This window comes from Protopterus annectens, chromosome 10.part0, assembly GCF_019279795.1.
Source record: "Protopterus annectens isolate FY-2018-M chromosome 10.part0, PAN1.0, whole genome shotgun sequence".
NCBI lineage: Eukaryota > Metazoa > Chordata > Ceratodontiformes > Protopteridae > Protopterus > Protopterus annectens.
This window is the reverse complement of record NC_056744.1, coordinates 1,790,870,166-1,790,895,074: the sequence shown is the minus strand read 5'-3', so window position 1 is coordinate 1,790,895,074 and position 24,909 is coordinate 1,790,870,166. Positions and strand designations below refer to the sequence as shown.

General features: G+C 38.9%; 1 protein-coding gene across 1 annotated transcript; it reads left to right on the top strand.

Annotated features, from left to right (window-relative positions):
- The first annotated feature begins 1,632 nt into the window (after window positions 1-1,632).
- LOC122814503 (nuclear factor 7, brain-like) lies at window positions 1,633-24,250 on the top strand. Its single transcript, XM_044087078.1, has 4 exons — window positions 1,633-1,650; window positions 15,617-15,712; window positions 23,858-24,196; window positions 24,239-24,250. Exons 1-4 carry the CDS (start codon window positions 1,633-1,635, stop codon window positions 24,248-24,250), a joined length of 465 nt encoding a protein of 154 aa, XP_043943013.1.
- Window positions 24,251-24,909: the final 659 nt, after the last annotated feature.

Genomic DNA, 24,909 nt, shown 5'->3' with positions numbered 1-24,909 from the left:
TCAAGTAATAGCTGCATATAAGCTTGACTTGCCCCAATATTAATTTGTTGCCACTTGACCAAAAGTTCCGGATATAAATTGCCATACGTAGGCATATTTAGGATCCGAAGACCTCTAGGTATCACCTTGTGTTGTAAGCTGGCTTCAAGGTGATACCTTTGACATGCCAAACGCTTATATTTGTAGATGTTATTTTCAATGTCCTTCTTCAAAGTCCTTATTAAGTTCTCATTGGTATCTTCCCTGATAGACATCGGAACAGAGTCGTTCACACTCACTTGCAATAGCGGATTAACGTCAGTCACAAGAAAATTCCGCATTCTATTATATGACTCACCATTCGGTGTTTTCACAGTATCCTGCCTTGCTGCTTCCATAATACACCAACACACGTTAAATATATTCAAACGCCAAAACCACAAGAACTAAACGATATTAATGACACAGTCCCAAAATGGAAGGCAAAGCAGATGAAAAATGTTAACTGCCAAATCGCACACAACGATACAATCCTTCTTCACTCCAAGTAGATAAAAAACAGGTTTATTCAGAACATAGATGTAAGCGCTTTCTCAACATTCTCACTGTTGACGCTGATACAAAAGAAATAGTGGGCGACAAACCCAATTTTATATTTAGCAATATGAAGAACCTACAACAACAGCTTTGTTATCAGAATATCGGTGATAGACAGTTAGTTGTTTCGCAATTCTGGGGAACTAAGAGATGTGGATCATGTCCACAGTGTGTTTATGTGGATGAGTCAAGATTTTTTAGAAATCCTAATACGGGGCGTCTATGGGAGTTGAAAAATAATAGTACCTGTCGCACTCGCAATATAGTGTATGTTGCTCACTGTCAGAAGTGCTTTAAATTTTACATAGGTAAAAGTAATAGAACACTCAGAGAGCGTATTAGGGACCATCTTTACTGCGTAGCAAGAGGGCAAGTGTATAGCGCCATTGCCAAACATATTCTAAATGAAGGTGAAGATCATGTATTTTGTTTTCAGGTGTTACATGTACAATGTCCAAGTGCTAGAATGGGAGACATTGTTAATTTAACTGAACAATCAGAAATCAAATGGATCCTGAGGTTAGGTTCACACTGGGGGTATGGTCTCAATGAACATGCTAGTATTAAACCTATACTTAGAGGCAGAAGACTACGTTAGCTTTATGTTCGCCATTTAGAATTATGATCGTTCTTTCCTTCGAAGTAGAAATTTGTTTACCATTGTTGTGCTTTAGGTTTTATACATATACATATATTTAGTACTGTTCTTTATTACGAACGTCTTTTCTGCATCCACTTTTACTACTACTTTTACTTGTCTAAAAGGTTGTTGATTTTATGTACTGTATTACGATTACTGTCTAACACTTTAATAGGCCGACAGTATCCGTAGTGGCTTAGTATGCTGTTCATTTTGCTAGGATTATAACTTGGGTTCTGTATGTTTATTGTTTTAATGTTAATATATTGTATTACATGGTTTTAGCATAGTGTGCAAGTATTGGTTCATGATGAGTGCTTTTTCAGTTGATTACTGTCAATGAGTTTCTAAGAGTCTTAATTGAATAATTATTTAATTGATGTATTATATATATTCTTGGCTGTTGAACTGTTAGTATGTCTGATGAAGCGGAGGTGAGCTCCGCGAAAGCGCTTACATCTATGTTCTGAATAAACCTGTTTTTTATCTACTTGGAGTGAAGAAGGATTGTATCGTTGTGTGCGATTTGGCAGTTAACATTTTTCATCTGCTTTGCCTTCCATTTTGGGACTGTGTCATTAATATATATATATATATATATATATATATATATATATATATATATATATATGTGTGTATATAAAACCGGACACATACATTATTCTTCTAGCTAACAAGTAATTGTATTTCAAATGTAAGGCATAGAATATATTGCAGGATATCCAGATGCTTAGATCTTTTAAGAGTCTGGGGGGCCCCACTCCCCAAACTATATGAATGGATAAAGAGGGGTCCCTTAATTATCTTTAACTTTGTGGGGGCCCCACAAAAGCTGTTTGGGGAAAAGTGAGGAGAAAAAAATTACTTTCCTGATTACGCTGTTTAACTTGAACAGGCTGTGATATGAACTTGTTAGGACAGAGATGATAATAGCCTCTGCTCTCAGCTGCACCCATTCTAAAACTAGCCCTGCCTGGACATGAGTCTTTACAGAAAGCTGCTGTAAATTTTATGTGTGTGTGTGTGTGTGTGTGTGTGTGTGTGTGTGTGTGTGTGTGTGTGTGTGTGTGTGTGTGTGTGTGGGGGGGGATTCTGTGGTTAGTACTTTCATTTTCATCACAGTCAAGCCTTGGAGGTGTGCACGTGAGGTCATTATAGCACGTGTTTGGGTTCAAGACTGAGAGGCTATTGTTTTCTTTCACTTTTCTCACAACCTTCACAGATGTACAAAGAAGGTTAGTATATCTTATGTAGGAACAGTGTTCTGTCAAGGAGCAACAAAGTAGATAGAATACATTATTATAATTGTTATTTTGTCACTTTCCTCACAATCACACTTCAGGCACTTTTACAGGTGTCTGCCTTTTGAAATGCATGATTATGGCAATATGAACCTCTGCTTTCTTCTCAGTCTAACACCAGAATGATGCAGAGGTAGTCTTTTTGGGGGGTTAGGGAGGCAGGCAGTTCCCAGATAGGGCCTGTGCATCTAGACAACAACTGGCTTGTTAGTTTATTGTGATCTACTACTCTGTCACCTTTGAACATTAAGCCTTGGGTACATTGTTATGTTTTCCTTGAAAGAAAAAAATAAGACTGAAATTATTTTCTTATTCATGTTTTTGTTTAGGTCACCCTTGGATTAAAAGGCTGGTAAATGCTGTAAAATATATCCGAGAACATCAATGACCCTATGGCTTCTTGGGCCCTGGCTTATTTGAGTTATTTCCTAAATGGTTATTACTGTGCTGTCTTGTTCAGGAAGGGTGCATTGAAAGGATGCAAGGAAAACTAAAGCTCAACAGTAGCACAATTTCTTTCCTCCGTCATAATTTATGTTCAAGCCATCACTGGATGAAAAAGTTGTGTAAAAAGAAAAAAAACTTTAAAAATGCACTTCAGAGCATGTAGGAAGTTATGGCTTCTTGAAAAAGCTGAACAGTAAGGCAAAATGTGAGAAAAGGAAGAAAAAGAGGTAATGTGCATGGTATGGGGTCCCGAAGACTGAGGGCTAAGGGTGTGTGTGTGTTTGGGGGGGGGGGGCGGGGGCTGAAACACTAGGCCAAGACAGCATTTCATCTAAGTCCGGACTTGTACATAGAGTTACTACAATGTATCACTGTTGCAACTAATGCCAGTAATTGTAAATGTTCCTTTGTGAGATGGGCCAACATAGTGCAGTAAACATGCCTGTTGTAATGCAAGAGTATTGTAGCTACAGATCAGTCTGTGCGTATTACTCCTAAAAGTTTGCAGTATGAACTAAAAGGTTACTTAGGAAGGGTGGCAGTGACAGGGTGATATGTAAACTGGAAGAACCAGAGGCCCCCTTAACTTGACATCTGCTGGAGGCCCCCAAAATGCTAACACCGGCCCTGTGTTTTGGTTGCAGCTGTACAATTCCTTTGTTTACTGTAAAATAAGCCCTGAGATACACACAAATGAGGTCCATTCAGGAAATAAAAGAAGCAGTCCTGTTACAGAAGGTACGTAAGATGACAGTGACAGACGCTAATCCCATTATATGTCAATGGCATGGGAATACATCACTGCTTCCTCATGTATAGCATGACTCATGTAAAGCAGACTTGAAATGGATTATGGGAAAGAGAAAAGCTTGAAGAAAAATAAGATTGTGTTGATAAGTGAAGCCCCATTGACAGCCACTTTTCAGAAAACATTTAAAATTCTGTATGGAACAGTCAGACTGATATTGACTCATTAAAATAACTTCGAAAACAGAGACTGAAAAAATAGTTTTAAGGTTGAGTTTTCCTTTAAAAACTTAAACCTTTACCCCTTTTTAAAAAAAAAAAAACTACCTGTTCTCATAGCATTTAAAATTGTATGTTACATTAAATAACATTCCACTTACATTAACTACATATTAAAAAAATGCACAAATATATTAATTGTCTCAGTGTGCAACTGCATACCAACTTCTACTATATTTGTATGGAAAACTGTTGTAATAATGCCCACCGTCTTCCTTTTAAGGCACTCCTCAAACTAATGTACGTATTTAAACCAGAGACCCTTTATTCAATAGTAAGCTGGTAATTTAGTTTACCATACTTTAAATCGGTATCATAGTCACCACCATTGGGTCCAGGTTATAAAAGGCTGTTGCAGAGAATAAAAACTTATTGTATGTTTAGCATGCCATAGTTTGCCTGCACAGAGCATTGTTTGAAGTAATTTGTATTCCTTATAGATGCTGATATGTACATTAGCATTACTTTCTTTAATTTTGCCAAACTGCTTCATAGCCAGTGTCCTGTGATATAAACCAGTGTAGTTGTAATATAATTAAAATATTCATTGGAACCATACATGTTGAACAAATTACTAAAAAACACCACAAAGCCATGTCTGACCCAGCTCTGCTAGAAATGCTACATCTAAAGAAATCCCAATCCCTCCGCACCACATGCTCCAGAGACCTCAACCTCATTACCACAAGTAACAGAACATGCAGGAGGGACAGGTTCATAACTCAGAGACTGCTCATGCTATGGAACAGACTTCTTATACATGTCAAGCAGATCACCTTGCTGACCCTCTTCAAGAGAAATCTTGATGAGTGAATGGGAAACAGAAAATTCACCCTGGGGATAACACCAGTGACTCTACTCGACAGAGGCACTGGGAATTAAGATCGGGTGGCACTATGCCAGGGAAATGCTATGGCTAGGCTTGTAAAAGCCCCAGGGCCATCAGCCTAGTACACATCTATGAACCTATGAACATGTCACTCTTGTTAGTTTACACTCATCATATCTGAAAGTCTCTTTAACTGCTTTGTTCTATAAACAATGTTCTTGAAAATTATATAGTCATTCTGCTTTCAAAATAAACAGAGTACACTCGTATATGTAAATGTGGGCTTATTTAGTACAACTTTATAACAATTGTGGTTGCTTATTAAAATCTTTCTCTTGTCAGTAATAATAATTTTGATACCATAAGAATCAGGACTGTAGGTAATCTTCATTTTTCTGTAACATTGTAACCTGTGTTACAACTATCATCTCCTGCAAAAGGCACATTTCTTTCTTTATTTCCTTTCTTCATCTGTTTTATTCACTAAGTCTTAGTATAGTATCCCTGCAGTTGCACTGGGCTCAAATACAGACCTGGTTCAGACCTTTGGGGATGTTTTCTTTTGGGGTTGCTAATGTGTCAGTGTCCTGATTGTTCACTGGTGTGGGGCAAAGTCAGTCTTCCATCCCTGTTTTGTTCAAAGGGCTGACCTTTTACCCTTGAGGAATGCAAAACTAGTCGGACATTTTCCTGGAATGCTCCTGCTTGTATATTCATTTTGGGATCTGGCTTCAGCTTTCATTTAGCCTACCAATGGCTGGGTGGTAGGCAGTTGTTAGTTTACTGATATTGGGTGGAATTTAGTAAAGCCTACGTGGAGGAATTTTCCATGTAGGCATAGTGACACAGAGCTTACATGGAAGTAAGCAGCAGTGCAATTCAGTTAACAGAGCAGATGAGCATGCACGAGTGTGCGGACACGGAGGTGTCCGTAGCATGCAAGTCCCCTCATAAGCAGGTGAAATGCATGCAAATGAGGATTCTGGAGTGATCCAGCAAGCAGATAGGCAGTCATGCAGACCCTGTGATGGTGTCCGAAGAGTACATGGAAAATTTCCATGTATAAGACATTAGAAATGGAATAGGGACTATAAAAACCTGTTTAGAAGGTCAGAAATTGCATAGTAGGCACAGATATGTGCAAAACTATGCCCTGTGTGTCCAAAAATAATGCAAACTAATGTAATAAATTGATTTTTTAAATGCCCATATTACATTTGTGCGGCATGCAGCAGCGTGCAAACGTGCCATTATGCAAAAAACAAAAAGTTTAAAAAAATAAAATAAAACATATGTGAGAATAATGCATTATAGGGTCCTGCATGGAGTATGTACAATGGTAGAAGTCAAATTAGCGCTTTCATTCCTTTTACTTCCAGAACTTCATCAGAAAGGAAGTAAAAAGAACGGAAGCGCTAATTTGACTCCTGTGTTTTTCATTATTTTTCCAGTTGGCACAGTGGTTTGCCCTTTTTAGTTTTTCATGTACAGTGATTTATTTCAGTGGGTGGTAAGTAGGCAGGCCCTGGAATGTTGAAGTATCCAGGTTGTGTGCACGGATCTGTATGCCACTGAGCTGGGGTTACTGAATAGCAAAAATGGGCCACTGTCTCTGCAGATAAAACCTGTGTATCCCCAGAACTAGGTTGGTATCTGCAGAAGAGCTAGCTGACATCAGAAGGGTGGTGTCACTATCTTTTTAAGTGGATTGGAGTTCAGCGACATCCATTTGCTCGTTGTTCCACTCAGCTAAGCGGGGGGGGGGTGTCCAGTGATGCTAAGCTTTGTTTAGTTGCATGGCACATTTTTTAGCTGGTTTGAGCTATGCTGAGCATGCCCGTGCATGGGGGTGTGTCCAGACTGCTGAGCAGTGTTTATACTAGTGCCACAGGTTTGCGCTCATCCATGCAGCAGTACATGGAAGAGAAGGCATTTAAAAAAATAAGGGAAATTACCTGGGAAAGCCAATCATGTTAAATTACTGATAACCCCTGTTCCACTTGGGCCATTCAGACTCCTCAATGATGTACCAGGCAGGTGGAATGCATTATAGTTATCCAATTACACAGGCTGCATCTGCAGCATAGCACTATAAAGTGTGCATACACCATACAAACTGATTTCCCCCCATACTCTGCACCCTTGGAGTATAGACGTGTGAATTTTAACTGAGAGAATGCTAGGGACTGCTGCTGCTCTGCTACATCTGTAAGTGCTAGAGGCTGAGGTCTGTGATGATGCTGCTGCAGACAATTGGCCTAGACTGAAAAGGAGAAGACTGTTCAGGCCCAGGGTAACCTTCTAGGAGCTACATGAGCTGGAGATTGTAGAGTGCTACAGTGTGGACAGGGACATACTACAAGAACTAACCGAGCTCTGCCACCCTCAACTCAGGCTCAGAACCAACAGAGGGGAACCCATTCCAGTGGAAACAAAGATATGTGTAATCCTTAGAATACTAGCTACAGGTACTTTTCAGAGACCATCTGGGGACATGATGGGAGTCTTACAGGCACAAGCATCCAGGGTACTTCACCAGTTCCTGGATGCCATGCTACCACAAGCCAGTGAGCACATTTATTTACCTTGCATCCCTGAGGAGAGGGCCAACAGTATGCATCTCTTCTACTGTGTAGCACACTACCCTGAGGTACTGGGTGCCATAGACTGCACTCATGTGCACATTAAAGCACTGCCTAGTGAGGAGGGTAGAGTCTACATCAACCACAAGAGTATCACTCCATCAACTGCCAGGTCATGTGCAATGCCCAGGATATTATCATGAATGTGTGTGCTGGCAGCCGTGGCAGTTATCATGACTCCCATATCTGGCATGCATCACAGCTGTACCAGATGTTGGCCATCTACTGGGGGATGTTGGTTATGCACTGGAACCATGGATGATTGATGACACCCATCAGAAATGTGCACACACCAATTGAAGAATGCCATAATGAGGCACACGCACAAACTAGGAACATCATAGAGCATGTGTTTAGGCTGCTCAAGTCACGGTTCTGATGCCTTGATATATCTAGTGGAGCATTGCAGTACTCTCCAACCATGTGCACAGATGTTTACAGTATGTGTCCTGCTACACAATATGATCCTGTAGAAACAGCTGCAGCAGGATCATCACAGGGAAGGGACACACAGCCCCCCACCAGTGCCAAGGTCCCCACAGCCACACCCACAGGGGGACTTGTAGGAGGAACACCCTAAGCCTGTCCCTGTAGGCAGACATAGGCGTGCCCAGTAAGCCCTGGCCTTGGCAAAGAGGCAACATATAGCACATGCACTGACAACCTAGTGTCCTAGGGACTGACACCTTACTCTGACTCACATACATAGTAAAAGTTATGCCAGCCACACCACACAACCTGTACCTTACCATGTATTGGCTGTGTACCATGTGCATCAGACAGAGTAAGACCTGAAGCACTGTTATCTAAACTGCTGCATTTACAAGGTAAGTCACTCTCCTGTAGAATAAATGTATGAGGTACTAGACTATGGTAGCATATGTATGGACCTGCTGCATGTATGCAAGGGAATGGAGTGGGCTGCAGGGTGACTTGCAGACAACTAACAGCTATGTTGGACAATAGGTACTCTGTACAATACTGGCTGCCCCATAATATGCAGTAGGCCACAAAACAGAAAATCCCACTGCAGTATGCAAGGGAAATGCCAAACAGTGGGGTCATAGGACAGACGCACAATTATCAAAGCCAGGGTCCCCTACCCCCAACACAGCCATGTTCCAGTACAACTGCAGTAACAGTATGTTTGCAGCAGACCACACATTCCCAGGGCTGCCCCAAAGAACCTGGCTCCATGTTCTATTTCCACAATATGCAGGGATTAAAGTGTATATGTCTGTCTGCTGTTGATAGTGTGAGGAATTAAACCTCACATTCTGGTGGCTTTTGTGGCTCAGTGGGCTAAAGTACACTAGCATGGTAGATGGTTTTCATGGTTTGAGGCTGGCTACACGTACAACTTTTGCATGTGAGGTACTCCTATGGTAGGAGTCCCACATATGTCACTGTTTATTACTGCAAGAAAGCTGGACAAAGCCAGAGACAATGGAGGGACAGAGGGCCAAACCTACAGACATTATACATGCTCTGAGTAACCTAGAAGGTGGCTAGTATAACAGCAGGTTGTAACAAGTCAGAGTAGCAGTATATGTATATATTATATTTATAATTTAGATATATAGCTACATAAAGGTGTAGAGTGATGTACACCCTCCACATATATCTGTATAACACAGTTACATAACACACACACACATACACACACACACACACACACACACACACACACACACACACACACACACACACACACACACACACACTCACACATACACACAGCTGCATCTGACTTGACATCCCTGTGATATATAGCTGATGGTAAAAGACCACTGTGGCTTAGTGACGTAATTCACCCAACCACAGAAACCTGTGCCTGTGGAATGTCACCCTGTAGACAGACAATGGTGGACAGGTGGTGTAATCTGCAATGCAGGACTTGGACAGGCCGTATGTCACTAGCCAACTGTCCACCTAGCAAACTGCAACCAGCCAGAAATGGTGATACTGTTAACTGTACACACAGCAGGGTTATTAACATGTACCGTACTGCTACAACACTAGATACAATAACAGCATAAAGCAGGTTCAGTCTGCAGGCCACACAGGCTGTGTAAGACAAGGCCACTTTGCATAGCCCACAAGTACTGTGGCTGCAGCCAGATATAACCGGTGGTGCATGCAATTAGTACTGTGAGCTGTGGTGTGTAATAGTAGGTAAGTAGGGTTTCTAATCCCACATCAGCCACAGTGTGTGTGTGTGTGTGTGTGTGTGTGTGTGTGTGTGTGTGTGTGTGTGTAGATATTTCCCTTACAACAGTACAGACATGCCCATCTCTGCAATGGTCAATCATTTTATGGCCCTGTGACTACCGTCCCCCATGCTCCAGTACTATGGGAGTTATAGGCATTGATTCCCAAAATGATTTACAGGGAAAGTTTAGTATTGTCAAAATCAAAGCACATAAAACATAAACAGGAAAGGCTACATTAAATGCTTTGGCAAATGGCAAAGCAAGCAAGCAGCTAAAACAGGTGAGTGTCTAGGCTCACATCACTGTTTTACAGACAGTCTAAATAGCATGACAGAAAAAACAAAATAATGTTTTTGTCAGGCAAAATGTTATGTTAAAGCAATTCCGTCAGACAGTTAATGACATTCTGCAAATGCAGATGCAGCTTTAAAATCAGTTTCTGCCTGACAGACAGATACAGGCTCAGAGATTAAGCCAGAGTGCTAGACAGTTTTAAAAAAGTACGCAGTATTGCAGATGCACATAGAAAATGTACAAAAACAGCTTGTAGACTACCTGGTGAAAGGAAGGGGATGTAGTACATGGTCTGATGAAAATGTACGCAGTATTGCAGATGCACATAGGAAATATACAAAAACAACTTGTAGACTACGTGGTGAAAGGAAGGGGACGTAATACATAGTCTGATATAAAACAAACACAGGGGGAACACGAGCAGCTTCTGCTCTACCAGGGTTGCAGACAGACACACAATGAAGTTCAGAAAAACAGGTGATATGTTTTACTCGTAAGAAAATAGGCAAAATTAAACAGAATTGTCCATATTACAAACAATGCTTCATCAAAACCCAAAAACGGAAAGAAATCAAGATAAAGAAAATACATTAAGGGACAATCAGTCACAGGAACAAACACAGAGGGACACACAAAAAATAAGGTATACCCTATGAAATACCAAATTATGGCAGGCAATAGGCATTAACCTGCATTTTGTTAATTAATTGCTTTATCAGTTGGCTGCAAAGTACAGGGAATTTTAAAGCAATGAAAGACAATGTCAGTATACAAAACTCAAATGTTACTTTACTGGTTTAATAAGCCAGGACAGATTCAAAATAAACGCAAACATAACCTACAGCCATACAGCTTTAAAGTAAAGTTAATACAGATACAGTGTAAAGTTAAAGTTAATACAAATACAGTAAATACATTTACAGTAGTGCAAATGGTATATGCAAAACTAAACAATGCAATTAAATGTTGGGTATGTAAGTCCACATCTACGTCTGGAAATGGAGTAACATTTAAGGCAGTACCTATGACAAATCCTAAATAACAAAAGGTTCTATAGTAACAAGAGAGGGTCAACCCCCCCCCCCCACATTAAAAGTACAGTATGTCTCCAAAGGCAGCTTATGCATACAGCAAACAGGGTCATTATTGGTAAAAAACAGTGACTGTAATGTCATATTTTCAAAACAATGTCTTACATAAAATATAACAGCAAACAGTCTTATAAACAAACTAGTACAGCAAAAACATCATTAGTCAAACTGGTGTAACTGCCATCTGGGTAATAATACACAGCAATACATATAGTTAGTAAAGTACAGAGTTATTACAAATAGCATTTTTCAGCTACTAAAAATCCAAGCAAAAGCAGCACACCATGTTGGTTCATAAAAATCAGTGTAAGTTAATAACAGTCAAACAGTATCAGTACAGTAACAGTCTGTTAACAGTCTTACAAAAGTTTAAATTTGTTTCTATAATAGCAATCTATGAACAAGACAAGGCAATCTAAAACGGTTACAAAGAAAAAACGGGGAGAGATACTCAGATATAATAAATCATGAGAACAGGGACATCATGATCGGATACCTGATTTCAGTATATTTTGGACATGCAAAATGTGTTTGCAAAGGCATGTGACAAGTCAAATTGTTGGGTTTTTAGCCAAATTCCTTACAGAGGGAAAAATGCCATTACATGCAGTCCCTGTGGAGGTTACACATACAGGTTTTATGTTTAAAAAATCTTATAAAATTAGAGTTGTAAAACAATCAGCCATAAAAAAAAAACATTTACAGATGATAAAAATAAGAAAAGGGATACTCTGTTTTCATAAGAACTATGGTAATGTGAAAAAGCTTGAGTATAAAATAAAAACAGCATGGGAGTTAAAACATAATACTTCTTTTAAGGAAGAAATGAAAGAGTAGAAATTGTGTTACATAGAGTATGCAGTTCTAGTAATGAAAATTACTCACACATTACCAGAGGAGATGGTAAAAAATCACCAGAAAAAGAGGGAGGTTCATGATAAAAAAAAAATTGGGGAAAAATTAAAACAACTGGACATAAATGGTGTTATTTCAGGAGCTGAATTTTTTCACTGGTATGGTGCCACTAAGGCAATGTGGAAAGTTATAAAGTTAATAGCAGATGAAACTTATGGAGATAACTCAGAATAACAAAAGAGATGTGTTATAAAGCTGTCAAACAAGTAACTGTTGTTAACAATAAAGAAAGGCTATTAAGTACAGAGGATCACATTTTCATGTAAATATTCTTTTCCTAAAGCAATAATGAAATTATGCAGTGCAAAAGAAATATGCTTGTTTCTAATACAAGGTTTTGCCTTGTAAAGCAAGGGTTAACTTGACAAGATTTTGAAATGCTTGTGTGTAATTGCAAGACTGACAACTTGTTTAAGGAAGTATAAAAACAGTTACAAATAAATAAGTAATAACGGCTATGTGTCTATGGTGGAATATTGCAACTTCCACATTAATTGCTCTTATCGTCATTATAGGATTTGTGTTAATAAAAGGATTAATCAAGTAACAGCTGTTGGTAATATAACAGTCAGAGATGGCATTGAATGCAAGGGATTCGTATGTTGCAACAGACCAAGGGATTCAAAGTACTGAAGATCATATGGGCCTTAAATCAAAAAAAGTTAGAATTGATAGATAGTGTAAATTTAAAATGCTTTTCCCCAATAATACTGTGTGTACAGTGAAAGGAAATGTGGAAGGCCAAAAAGCAGTTTTCAAAATAATATGGCTTGCTTTGCAAGAACAGTTATGTTCAGCTTAGATATTAATGACATATAGCTGTGGGCTTTACTGTAAAGGCATCCTGTTATAGAAAAAAAGGAAGTTGACTTTCTAGGCTTTCAGATGCAGAAATAAATAAATAAAATGTAGACCGGTCAAGTGACACAAAGATGACATGGAGGACTTTTGTGAAGCCTTCAGATACAACGAGGACCAAAAAAGGGCATGAAATAACCATGGACCTTTTCATGACACAGACAGAAATCAGAAGAAAAAGTCACAAGGACATTAAAAATAACATTGGTTGAAAAGAATATATAAACTGGACAGCATGTTTCACTTAGTAGTGACGCCTTATACTGAGAGTGAATCAGTATCTTCATCTGTTTTGCTGTTTTATAATAAGAATTGAAATAGCTCTGACAGAATTAACTGTTCGGCAAGAATTTGTTCTGAGACAAATAAAGTAGAACAGATACGGTAGTACGGAGTTTGTCTCGTCTCACTTTTGGACATTTTCTTCAGTGGCGAAATAAAGACCTCTGCTTGACATTTCTTCAGAAAATAAAGAAGTACATTTCTTCAGTGGTGACATTTCTTCAATAACTGTGAAGAAAGTACTGTAATGTATGCAGAAGACAAGCAGGTGATCAGGCTAAAGTCAATCTGGAAAAGGACAGTGTTTTTCCACAGACGAATTGTAGCTGGTCCGACGCAGGACAGCTTCCACAGCAGTGCTCTGTATCCACCAACGAAGTACTGGAATTGGAACTGTTGTTCTGTTAAAGCACTGGAACTGTTGGTCTGTTGAACTAGCGTATTAAGTAGTAGGGATCCCTCTGTAATATTAACTGCTGGTAACAGATATATGGTCACAGTCATTGGCCAAGACTCGCCACTTAAGAAATGTATTTATTTTTTTCTGAAGAAATGCTGGCTGGCTTGCCACTGAAGAATTGTTGCCACTGAAGAAAATGTCTGAAAGAGACACGACAAACTCTGTACTACTGTATCTGTTAGTCTTTATTTGTCTCAGAACAAATTCTTGCCAAACAGTTAATTCTTTCAGAGCTATTTCAATTCTATTATAACACAGCTAGACAGATGAATAGACTAAGGCACACTTAGTCTAAGACTTCACTACTTAATGAAACATACTGTCCAGTTTATATATTCTTTTCAACCAGTGTTATTTTTAATGTCCTTGTGACTTGTTCTTCTGGTTTCTGTCTGTGTCATGAAAAAGTCCATGGTTATTTCATGCCCTTTTTTGGTCCTTGCTGCAACTGAAGACTTCATAAAAGTTTTTCCACGTCATCTTTGCATCACTTGACCTGTCTGCATTTTATTTATTTATTTCTGCATCTGAAAGCCAAGAAAGTCAACTTGCTTTTTTTCTATAACAATATGCATTTACAGTAATGCCCACAGCTATATATTATTAATGTCTAAGCTGAACATAACTGTTCTTGCAAAGCAAGCCATATTATTTTGAAAACTGCTGTTTGGCCTTGCACATTTCCTTTCAATGTACACACAGTATTTTGGTGAAAAGCATTTTAATTTACACAATATCTATCATACCTGATGTATAGAAGATACTGACAACCTTCTGATCTAGCACAGGCAACAGTGTATATATTTTAAATTCATGTCTACGTTATGCAAATCTCATTCGGGGCTGCAGTATCGAAACTTTTTTTTGTTATTTAGTGTAGCCTATATTTTGAGGGATTCTTGAGTGCAGGTTGTATAATCTGGCTGTTTAAGTATCTTTCCTTCTAGTCATTGCACAGAGTTTATGATGATCTTTATTGTAGCCTCATGTGTTTTTTATTAATATTCTCTATTGTAGAGTAGAACTACCAGAATGTATTCCATAACAGGCAGTTGTCTCCTCTGCCAGTTTCCCTGGTTTACAAGACTCCTTTCCTACGTTGCTTTTAGCTGGTTTGTTTCTTTGCCTCCTTAATATTTTCATGCAGTTTGTTTTAGTGATCACTGGAAATTCTTTTAACCAGTAATCAGTCAGTGTCGTCTGTTTTAGGACATTCTTTCGGATTTACTTGTGTTTGTTTTATCCCCCAGAACTATACTGTCTTGGTGCCTTCTGCTTTACCTCATAACCAGAACTGGACTAGAAAAGTATGGATTGGGGAACATGGCAGAAATTCATCAGTGGGGTTGATAAAGTACTAACATAAATGGCATTTAAGGGAAATATGCACCCAAGGAAGACACTGTTTGATTTTTGGGGTTAAGGTCGTCTGTAACACAGATAAATAAATTTCCAGACATTAATTGCAAATACAATAAATTGAAATGACTTTCCTTCACTTGGGAAAGCTTACTTAAGATAGGGGGGGGTTTAGGGGTACAGGAGGAAGTAGGATATTATTACAGAATTTCTGGCTTAACCCACTAGGTAGGTAAGTGGGCCACCTGGTATATGTGTGTGGGGGGAGAGATTACCCACAGCCTAATCACCAAACTGTGTTTGCAGTTGTTTTCCAATGTTTTGCCCCATTTTATCTTAGTTGCCTGATAGCAACGAAGACCACTCCCTTTCTAAGACGTTATGCCTTCATTCTTACTTAAAGATACGATTAAAGGTTCTATAAATTGAATAATTAAAGCTTTATAAAGTTAATTATAGTTATGCATACCTAGCATTGCACTAATGGGTCTTAAAGTTCATGGCAGTGTCTGTATGCCTTTCCTGGCACTTTACAGACATTGGTGATGGGTATAGTACCCATATTGGTGTTTTACCCTGTCCTTGTAATGGAAGGTCATCAAAGTACATTTGCAGCTCTTGGTCTTGTTGTTCATGTGGTTTAATTATGTTTTTGTTTTTATTATTTTTTGTTCAATCCACAGGACAAAATAAAAATGGCTTTAACATCTCTAGAATCCAAAGTGAAAGAATTTAAGTACATGCAAAACCATCATGAGAAGGAAATTGGAGATATAAAAGTAAGTAGGGTGAATGGTTAATTCCAAATGTCTTAAAGATAAATCATTTGTGAGAAATTCATAAAGCATCTTGGTATTTCTCCTATTTAAAGCTAATTTTATTGCACTCACACCTAGGGCTAATTTAGTGTGTCCAATCCACCTACAGCATGTCTTTGGTATGTGGGAGGAAACCGGAGCACCCGGAGGAAACCCACGTGACCACAGGGAGGACATGCAGACTCCGCACAGAAGGCACCTCAGCTGAGGATCGAACCGGATAACCTCTTGCTGTGAGGCGGCAACGCTATCCGCTGCACGACCGTGGCCGCCCTAAAGGTTGTTTTGTAATACTTTACTTATATATGTGAAATTGATTTGTGCAGGCATTTAACATAAGTTTCTGCATGACCATTCAAGCTGTTGTCTTATGATAGTACATGATGATAAAGACTTTAGTAAATATTTTACCCACTGTCCTGAAGTGCTGTACTGTCACTTTACAAAGGTTATTTTAATCATAAATGTCTTACTTTTTGAAAATTATACCATTATTTAATTTACAGTCCATTTTAGTCCAGTAGTTATGTGCCTGTATATCCACAGCAGTGTTTACTGATGTACTGTATATACTTACACTAGTGAATGGAACAGTGCATTTTCAGTGCACAATACGTATCTTATGATACTGTAAGTGTGGCAGTCAGAACTGAGTTAACATGAAGGTGTTGAATACACAGGGCATTCGGCATGTAGTACAAGAACAAAAGATTATTAAAATATATGTACTATATCCCTGTATGTCACGAAGTACCTCTTCATACCTTATACCTCCTTACTCTCCCTTCTTCACTCACTTCCTTACTTCTGTCAAAGGACTCTCTTTCTAAATATACCACAACCCTTTTTTCTCTGACTTCATATTGCAATTCTTGTTTGTATTAAACTAACTTGGCTTTTGCCAGTTTATAGAAAAATTAAACCTTCTCTGAATATTAAATCATTGTCATATATGTTGAATGTATTCTTAACCAATGTTTTCATATTATGTCCAATTTAGTATAATTATTTAAACTGGAGATTTTTTTTGGAGATTGTAAAAGTATTGTTCTTAAATGTTTTGTAGTACTTTGGAACTTATCTCCCCTAAGAAATTGTTTAAAATAGGATTGATATATTAAATGCACGTTAAATAGATTTTACATTTTAATGGCAAAGAAAATGTTGTTTTTGGTAGCTGTACTGATCCGTATTTCAATGCAGTTAAAAAAACTAATTTGTGGGATTTATAAAGTTTTAACTCTTAAATGCATTCACTGCAAATTATTGAGAGTAAGGACCTGCCATTATGTAATTCAAATCTGGTTCCAACTTCATAGGTCTACACAAGCCATTCTGTACCACAGATATGTACTTCAAACCCACAGGGCCACACAAGCCATTCTGCTTCATAGATACAGTTTCTTTCCTCAAAGAGCCTCACAGGATGTTAAGCATTATAGATATATTTCTTTGCTATAGACTCACATGAGCTGTTTTGCATTACAGATCTGCTCACCAACTCATAGAAATGCAAAATACATTTTCTTTATGGATCTGCTTTATAGATGACATCCATAAACCTATGCAAGGTGTTTTGCATCACTGATGTGAATTATCAGATCCTGCAAATGTACATGTGCGTGTGAAATGCAGATATATATGCATTTCTATCATTTGATTGAAAAGTCAAAGTATTGAAACCCAAAATATTGAAAACCTATTTAATGTAGGGGCAACCCCCATACCCCCTGCTAATTATATCTATATCTTCTCTGCAATCCCACAACAGTGAGGAAAAGGTTTAATTTTCATTCTGCCTGTTACTGTAGCCTATGGTTTGGATCCTTCCAAAGATGCAACTGGTCAGCTTCTAAAAGCTATCATCCCTACACACACTGTGTCACTCTTGCTGCCGCTATGCTAACCCCTAAAATGACCCTATTTTAGAATGGCTACTATATAAACATCTTCAGAACTTTCCTACTGCCTCAAGGAGTAAAATCTGAGATGCTTCACAGTACACAGCAATTAACTGCAGGCTTCATTTCTGGCAGACAAGTCTCCATAGCAGAAACTTTCCACGCACAGCATATTTTTGATGTATCTTCTATTTTCTGAAAAATTCTGGCAATTTTATTAATATCATAAGTTTCTTGTGAGGAGTTGCATTTTTTGTTTTAGAACAGGGCTTCTTATTGAATACTGGGACTGTTTTGTGAGACAAATGCACTGTATTTTAACTAAAGTGCAAGGATTTTAAGCTTAGAAATAGTTTGTATGTACTTGGGTGTTTTGGTGCATATGTACACTTCATGACTACTGCCTTCATTTTACTGTTTAAGTCATTTTGCCTGAAGGTGCTATATTTAAGTAAGCACTTGAAGCGTATTTCAGGAATAGAAAACTGTTTTATGTTTGGTGTTTGAGTATACTTTTGGACTTTTTTTCTTAATTTGTTTTCTGTCCACCATAATGTGGTACATAAAGTAGGAGGACACCAGGCCATACCCCTGTGCTGGCCGACAGTGATACCTTGGGAGTTAGCTTCTGGCATACTACAAGAGCAGATCTTAGTGGTAGACAAGCTAAGCAGATCCTGGGCAAATCCTCATGAGTGGAAACTCAATGGATAGGCCTTCCATGGGTTTCCCAGATGTGGGGAGCACAGCAAGTATATTTGTTCACCCCCTTCCACAGAAGATGACTACACAGACCCCTGCAAGCACACCTGGAAAACATGTGCTCTTTCATTCCTGTGGTTGGGGTGTTCCTTTATGCATTCCCACTTTTTCCAATGATCTCCAGGTTATTTCTGAAGATTGAGCAAGTCTCTCCAGGAATCAGTTTAGTGGCTCCCTTTTGACCTAAGGAAAAATTGGTTCTCCCTTATGGAATTGACCAGGAGCAATTACTAGAAACTTCCTCACAGACTGGATATATTCACACCAGACAAGTGGAGTAAGATACACCCCGTGGTCAAACCACTGCAATGACTGCCTGGGTGATTCAGTTTTGATGCCTTCCACTTTCAAGAAGATGTGCAGCAGGTACTGAAGGAGGCAACAAGTCCTGTCTCCCTATTGAAATATTGGCACGTAAAATGCTGAGTGACGAGAAGCTGAAAAAAAACGACAGAGAAATGGCATAAGAGAGAATCTCAAAACTCGCTCTTCTCCTTAGAACTTCTTTTTGCTTCCCCCCACATTGGGGCAACCCCCAACATCCCCCAGACTTATGTATACCAACTCAGAGATCACCATACCTCTGGGAAAAGGGAATATTCCAAGAAGTAGCATCACAGACTTAACACATACAAGTCCAATTTTTTGGCCATTCAGTCTCAGTGTTTCAGGACTCACTCTAATGGGTCCCAACATTTCAAATGGTTACCAGAAAGGCTGCTACTTGAAAATCATATATTAGCACATGGAAGAGATTTTTGAGTTGGTGCCTAGCCAATACCCACAGATCCAGCAAGGATTTTGGACCACTGATGTTTAAATATTTTGTGACTTACTATCCTGAGCTTCTATAAAGGTACATCTTGTAGCCATTTCTGCATGTCTGCCATGGATCCCCCTCTCACCTCTCTGTTTATTGTTAAAAAGTTTCTAAGAGGTGTTTTACACTTGAGATGAAATTGTAGATAGGTCCTCCTCCTTGGGATCACAAATTTGTGTTAGAAATGCAGACGGTCACCATTCAAACCAGCTTGTCAGGTATGTTTAAGATTCATTACCTGGAAAACTGCTGCTGTTATTGCTCTTACAGTTGCAAGGACAGTATCTGAATTGCAAGTTCTCATGTCAGTCTTGCACAAATCCCTCTTTTATGCCTAAGGTGGTGTCAGAGTTCAAATTGAATCAAGTCATCAGTCTCCCTGTTTCCTATTTAGAACCAAAACTCAAGGGAGAAAACACTCTATAAACTTCGGATGTGTGTAGCCAACTTGGGTACTGTCATGACAGAACTAAGTCATTTAGGAATGCTAACCAACTCTTTGTTTCCTTTTCTAGGAATAAAAAGAGTCACCCATGTTTAAACAACCTGTTTATAGATGGTTGGCCTCTGCTATTGTTTTTTTTATTATTCTCCTTGATGAAAAAAATCTCCTTGATTGTATATATGCCTCTGTATAGAAATTTTCTGTCATTTGTGGATTATGTGTTGTCATGTAAAAGACATGGAGCTCTGATTGTATATATGCCTCTGTACAGAAATGTTTTCGTACTGTAATGTTATGGAGCTTTTCTCCCCGGGCCTCCATTGTAAATGGACCTTGTTCCAGTCGGACTTTCCCAGTAAACACATGTAAAATAAATTAAAAAATATTCCTGCCATCTAATCTAGACAATATTAAGGCACATTCTATTACATCTTTAGCTTCTGCGATGGTGTACTGGAATAGGGTGGACTTGAGTATTCTACAGGCAGCAACCTGGTCCTCTATCCATACATTTACAAAGTACTACAAGCTGGATTTCTTTTCTAGGTCCACAGCTAGATTTGCTTGGACCATTCTCCAGGGACTCCTGGACCCTTATCCTTTCCTCCTCCTGGTTGTATAAGCTATCTAGTCTACCCATAGGTTACTGCAGCAGTCTGAGTAATGGACATAGTACAGATGTTCAAATTCTCCACTGCTGCATTAGCTGCACCCAAGCACCATACATTTTTGTTGTGGGTTGTGTGTATGTATTTGTTTGTATGTGCACGTGTGTGTGCATGTCTGTGTGTTTTATATACACACATACATATATATATATATATATATATGTATATATATATATATATATATATATATGTATATATTTAGATATGTAAGGCAAGTAAAAGGTATATGCCCTTTTCCCCACTGTAGTGTGATGCTGGAGTTAGTATATCTATATATATATATATATATATATATATATATATATATATATATATATATAGTTGGAGGGTGGAGGCACAGGCCTCCACCTTTGTTTTATATTGTATTTTATCAAAAACGTCAAAACAATACATTTTAAACAATAGACATGCATAGTTGCAACAGCAATGACTAACTCTGTCCAGAAGACAATATCTACTTAAACTAAGTAAGGGGCTGTGACCCCCCCACACCCCCCTAACTAAATATGCTAACTCCAGGATCGCACTACAGTGGGGAAAAGGGCATATACCTTTTACTTGCCTTACAGTACTCTACATTATCATCTTCTTTTGGCTGTTCCCGTTAGGAGTCGCCACAGCAGATCATCTGTTTCCATTTCTTCCTGTCCTCTGCATCTTGCTGTGTCACACCAACCACCTGCATGTCCTCTCTCACCACATCCATAAACCTTATCTGAAGCCTTCCTCTTTTCCTGTTGCCTGGTAGCTTCATCCTTAGCATCTCTTTCTCAGTATACTAGGCATCCCTCCTCAGCACATGTCCAAACCAATGTAATCTTGCCTCTCTGGCTTTGTCTCCAAACCTTTCAACCTGGGCTGACCCTCTAATATACTTATTCCTAATCCTGTCCACCCTCAAAACACCTATTGCAAATCTTAACATCTTTAACTCTGCCACATCCAGCTCTAACCTTTTTGTCAATGCCACTGTCTCCAACCCATGTAACATAACTGGTCTCACTACCCTCTTGTAGACCTTCCCTTTCACTCTTACTGGTACTCGTCTGTCACAAATCACTCCTGACACTCTCTTCTCCACCCACTCCATCCTGCCTGTACTCTCTTCTTCACCTCTCTTCCACACTCACCATTACTCTGAACTATTGAGCCCAAGTATTTAAAGTCGTCCACCTTCGCAACCTCTACTCCTTGCATCCTCACCATTCCTCTATCCTCCCTCTCATTCACACACACATGTTCTCTCTTAGACCTGCTGACCTTCATTCCTCTTCTCGCTAGAGCATATCTCCATCTCTCCAGGGTCTCCTCCACCTGTTCCCTACTGTCACTACAGATCACAATGTCATCTGCAAACCTCATAGGTTAGTACTAAGCTAACTGCCCTTGCGAGCCATTGTAAGCCTAGCCAATTATCCCTTGTGAGACTCGAACCCTGCACCTTGTGTTTGTAAGGGAAACACCTTCACCATTAGGCCACCCACCCAACGAGGACTCCCTTACATTACCATATATACTAACTTCAGTTCAGTGAAATGAGTTTTCAGTAATTTGAATTTTCATTGAAGTGGTTGGGGTGAAATGAGATTCAATGAAACAAAGTAGACACACACACACACACACACATATATATTGTATGATTATATATATTTATAGTATATATGTTTTAATGGTTGCTCAGGAGGACTTTGTCATTTTTCTTTTGGGTCAAGAACATCCTGAAGATTTTTAGTTACTCTGGCTGGTTATATAGCTCTCCAAAAAGGATTAGCCTATAATCAGCCAAAGTGACAGTATGGGAGGGGGAATGAAAGTTTTTGGAAGCCTGTCGGTTGTTGTATCCTTGACAGGATACATCCTATAGACTACTGCAGCAGTGAAGAATTTGAATATCTACAGTTGAAGGTAAGTGTAAATTACACAATTACTTTCACCATTTCCAATATTCACATACATACAGATGCACCTGACCCATACACCTGTACAAGGAGTTTTGTGTCATCTGTTTGCTCCTCAGTCTTACAAACCCAAAAAACATTTTGTATCGGCTCTGTTTTTCAATCCAAATGGATGCTGTGTTGTCACAGACCTGTTATTCAGTGTCCCATATTTGTATATAACATTCTCTTATCCCAGAGTTATTATCCATCCACATGGACCTACCTACACTTGTTACTCTGTATTATACTTGTATTATTCACCTGGACTCACCTGCACCATCTTGTGTGAACAGGTGTGGCCTTCATCATTATAGATGCATTTAAATTACTGTACATTACTGATCTGTTTCTTAACTGCATAGACAGACATGAGTCCATCTGTATCGCCAAAATAGATTTCCCTTAACAGTCTAGTCTTACAAGATACATTCTGCTTCCCAGAAGCTTTCTCCAATGCCACATATTTTAAGTGTCATTCTCTGTCACATGACAGCTTCAAGACTTCAAACAATGATGACATACTGGCTCAGTACAGAATTTGTAGACATTTTAGGAGTAGTAACCCTTGCAGGATATTGATTGAATGGTAGCACCATTATTTCAGTAATGTTTGTGCAGATTTTTCACATTGTAGAGGTGAGTTTTGGATTTACCAGCCTCATGTAGTCCTTTCCAAACCTAGTATGCACTACAAGAGACTGCAGTCTTGCCGATATAGCTAGCTTTTCATTTCCACCTTGACTTGGGTCGTATCCCAAGCACTGCAACTTTTACTGGCCTCTCTTCTACCAGAGTCAGTGGTCTTGCTAGTGGGAGTAGTCTCACTTGGTGTTTTGTATCTGGCATCTTGCTTCTCCTACAATGAAGGGCTGTTGCTTGTGATAAGTGTGCTAAGAGATGGTTGATTCATAGTAGACTTTACTGGCTCTAAAACTATTTTGGGTGAGAACCTTAAATATTAGTCCATTAAGCACCTGTCTTCTTTTTTGACAGTTTGTTCCTCCTGCATCTACCAATCTGCAGTGAATTGTTATATGTTTGGGGGTATCATCTTTGTACCCGATATGTACCCCATCCAGTACCTCTCCTACAGAACATTTTAGATGGTTGCCTCTCACTCTAAGCTTACCATAATTCTCAAATATTCAGAATTTCACAGCAGGTCCAGATTTTTTCCTCATATTTTTGGTCAGTTCCCCATCATATTTACAGTTTTCTGACTAATTATTGAGGACAGACATTTGAAGTTCAGATTTCAGCTACTTCAGAAAGTGCATGCTAAGTCAAGTGTTTGTTTTGTAAAAGCAATATTTAAAATCTTACTCTGATTTTGGGTCTTTGACCCCTCGTTATTTCTGGCTTTATCCAGACTTCTTGTACAAGAAAGTTGAAAGGTATGAGAATAATGCATTCCCAGATCACCAGTGTTGCAGATGGATGCCTTTACCATGTAATGGATGGGCTGCCATTTGTTCATTTTATTTATTTAAGGGAAATGCATAAGTACAAGTTAAGCTGCAGTGCAGAGCTATTTGTTTTACTTATTTTTCTTTATTCTTATGTTTCCTAGGAAGATGTTTTTAATTTGGAGAAATACATTAAACAAGAATTTGCAGAATTGCACCAGTTTCTCCTAGACAAGGAAGAACAACTCATCCAGCAGCTGAAGAATGACGAAGCAAATTCTCTAAAACAGATGGAAGGAAATCTCGAGTGCATTAAACAAGAGATCGTTACCTACCTTGTGACAGAATCCGATGGCAACTTGGAGGACAAGATTAAAGGAGAGGATAGCCTGAAAATAATGGAAGAAAATGTTAAATCTGTTGAAAATGATGCTATGGCCATTAACAGCATTAGTCACAGCAACGTGGAGATCAGACAACCGGAACCTGTTGATTTGCTAACAGTAAGCATATTTTTTATTTCTGCTTTTATTTTTTTGTTTTAGAAGGTAGAATAATGTGACAGCTGAGATAAAAAAAGCATTATTGATTTTTTTTTTAAATTATTTCTTGATTTTGTTGGCCAGTCAGAGCCCATTGTGAATGGAGGTTTAAAGAGATAAGCTTCACTATGTTAATATAACACCATCATCATCATCATCAGCCCCCTTTTCCCATTTACATGGGGATGGAGTATCATGTTAACAGTTGTCAACTCTCTCAATTCAGTGCCACACTCCTGCCTTCTTCAACACTCATGCCTGTCACAGATCTTCTTTCACACAATCCATCCACCTCTTTGCTGGACATCCTCCTTTCCTCTTACCTTCTTCCTATCTGTCCCAAATTTTCCGCACCAGATTGTCTTCTGCTTTTCTACACATGTACCGAAACCACTGTAATCTGTTCACTGTGATCTTTTCTGCAATTGGAGCTATGTTGGCGTCTGCTCTTATATCCTCATTTCTTGGTCTGTCCCACAATGTGCATCCTGCCACCTTTCTCAAGCACGTCATTTCCATCAACTCTAGCTTCTTCAGCTGTTCTGCGTTTACTGCACAAGTTTCTGTACCGTACAGTAGTACTGGTCACACCACTGTCTTGTACACCTTACTTTTCAGCTTCTTTGGCATTCTTCTGTCATAGACTACACCTGATACTTTGTGCCGGTTGGCTG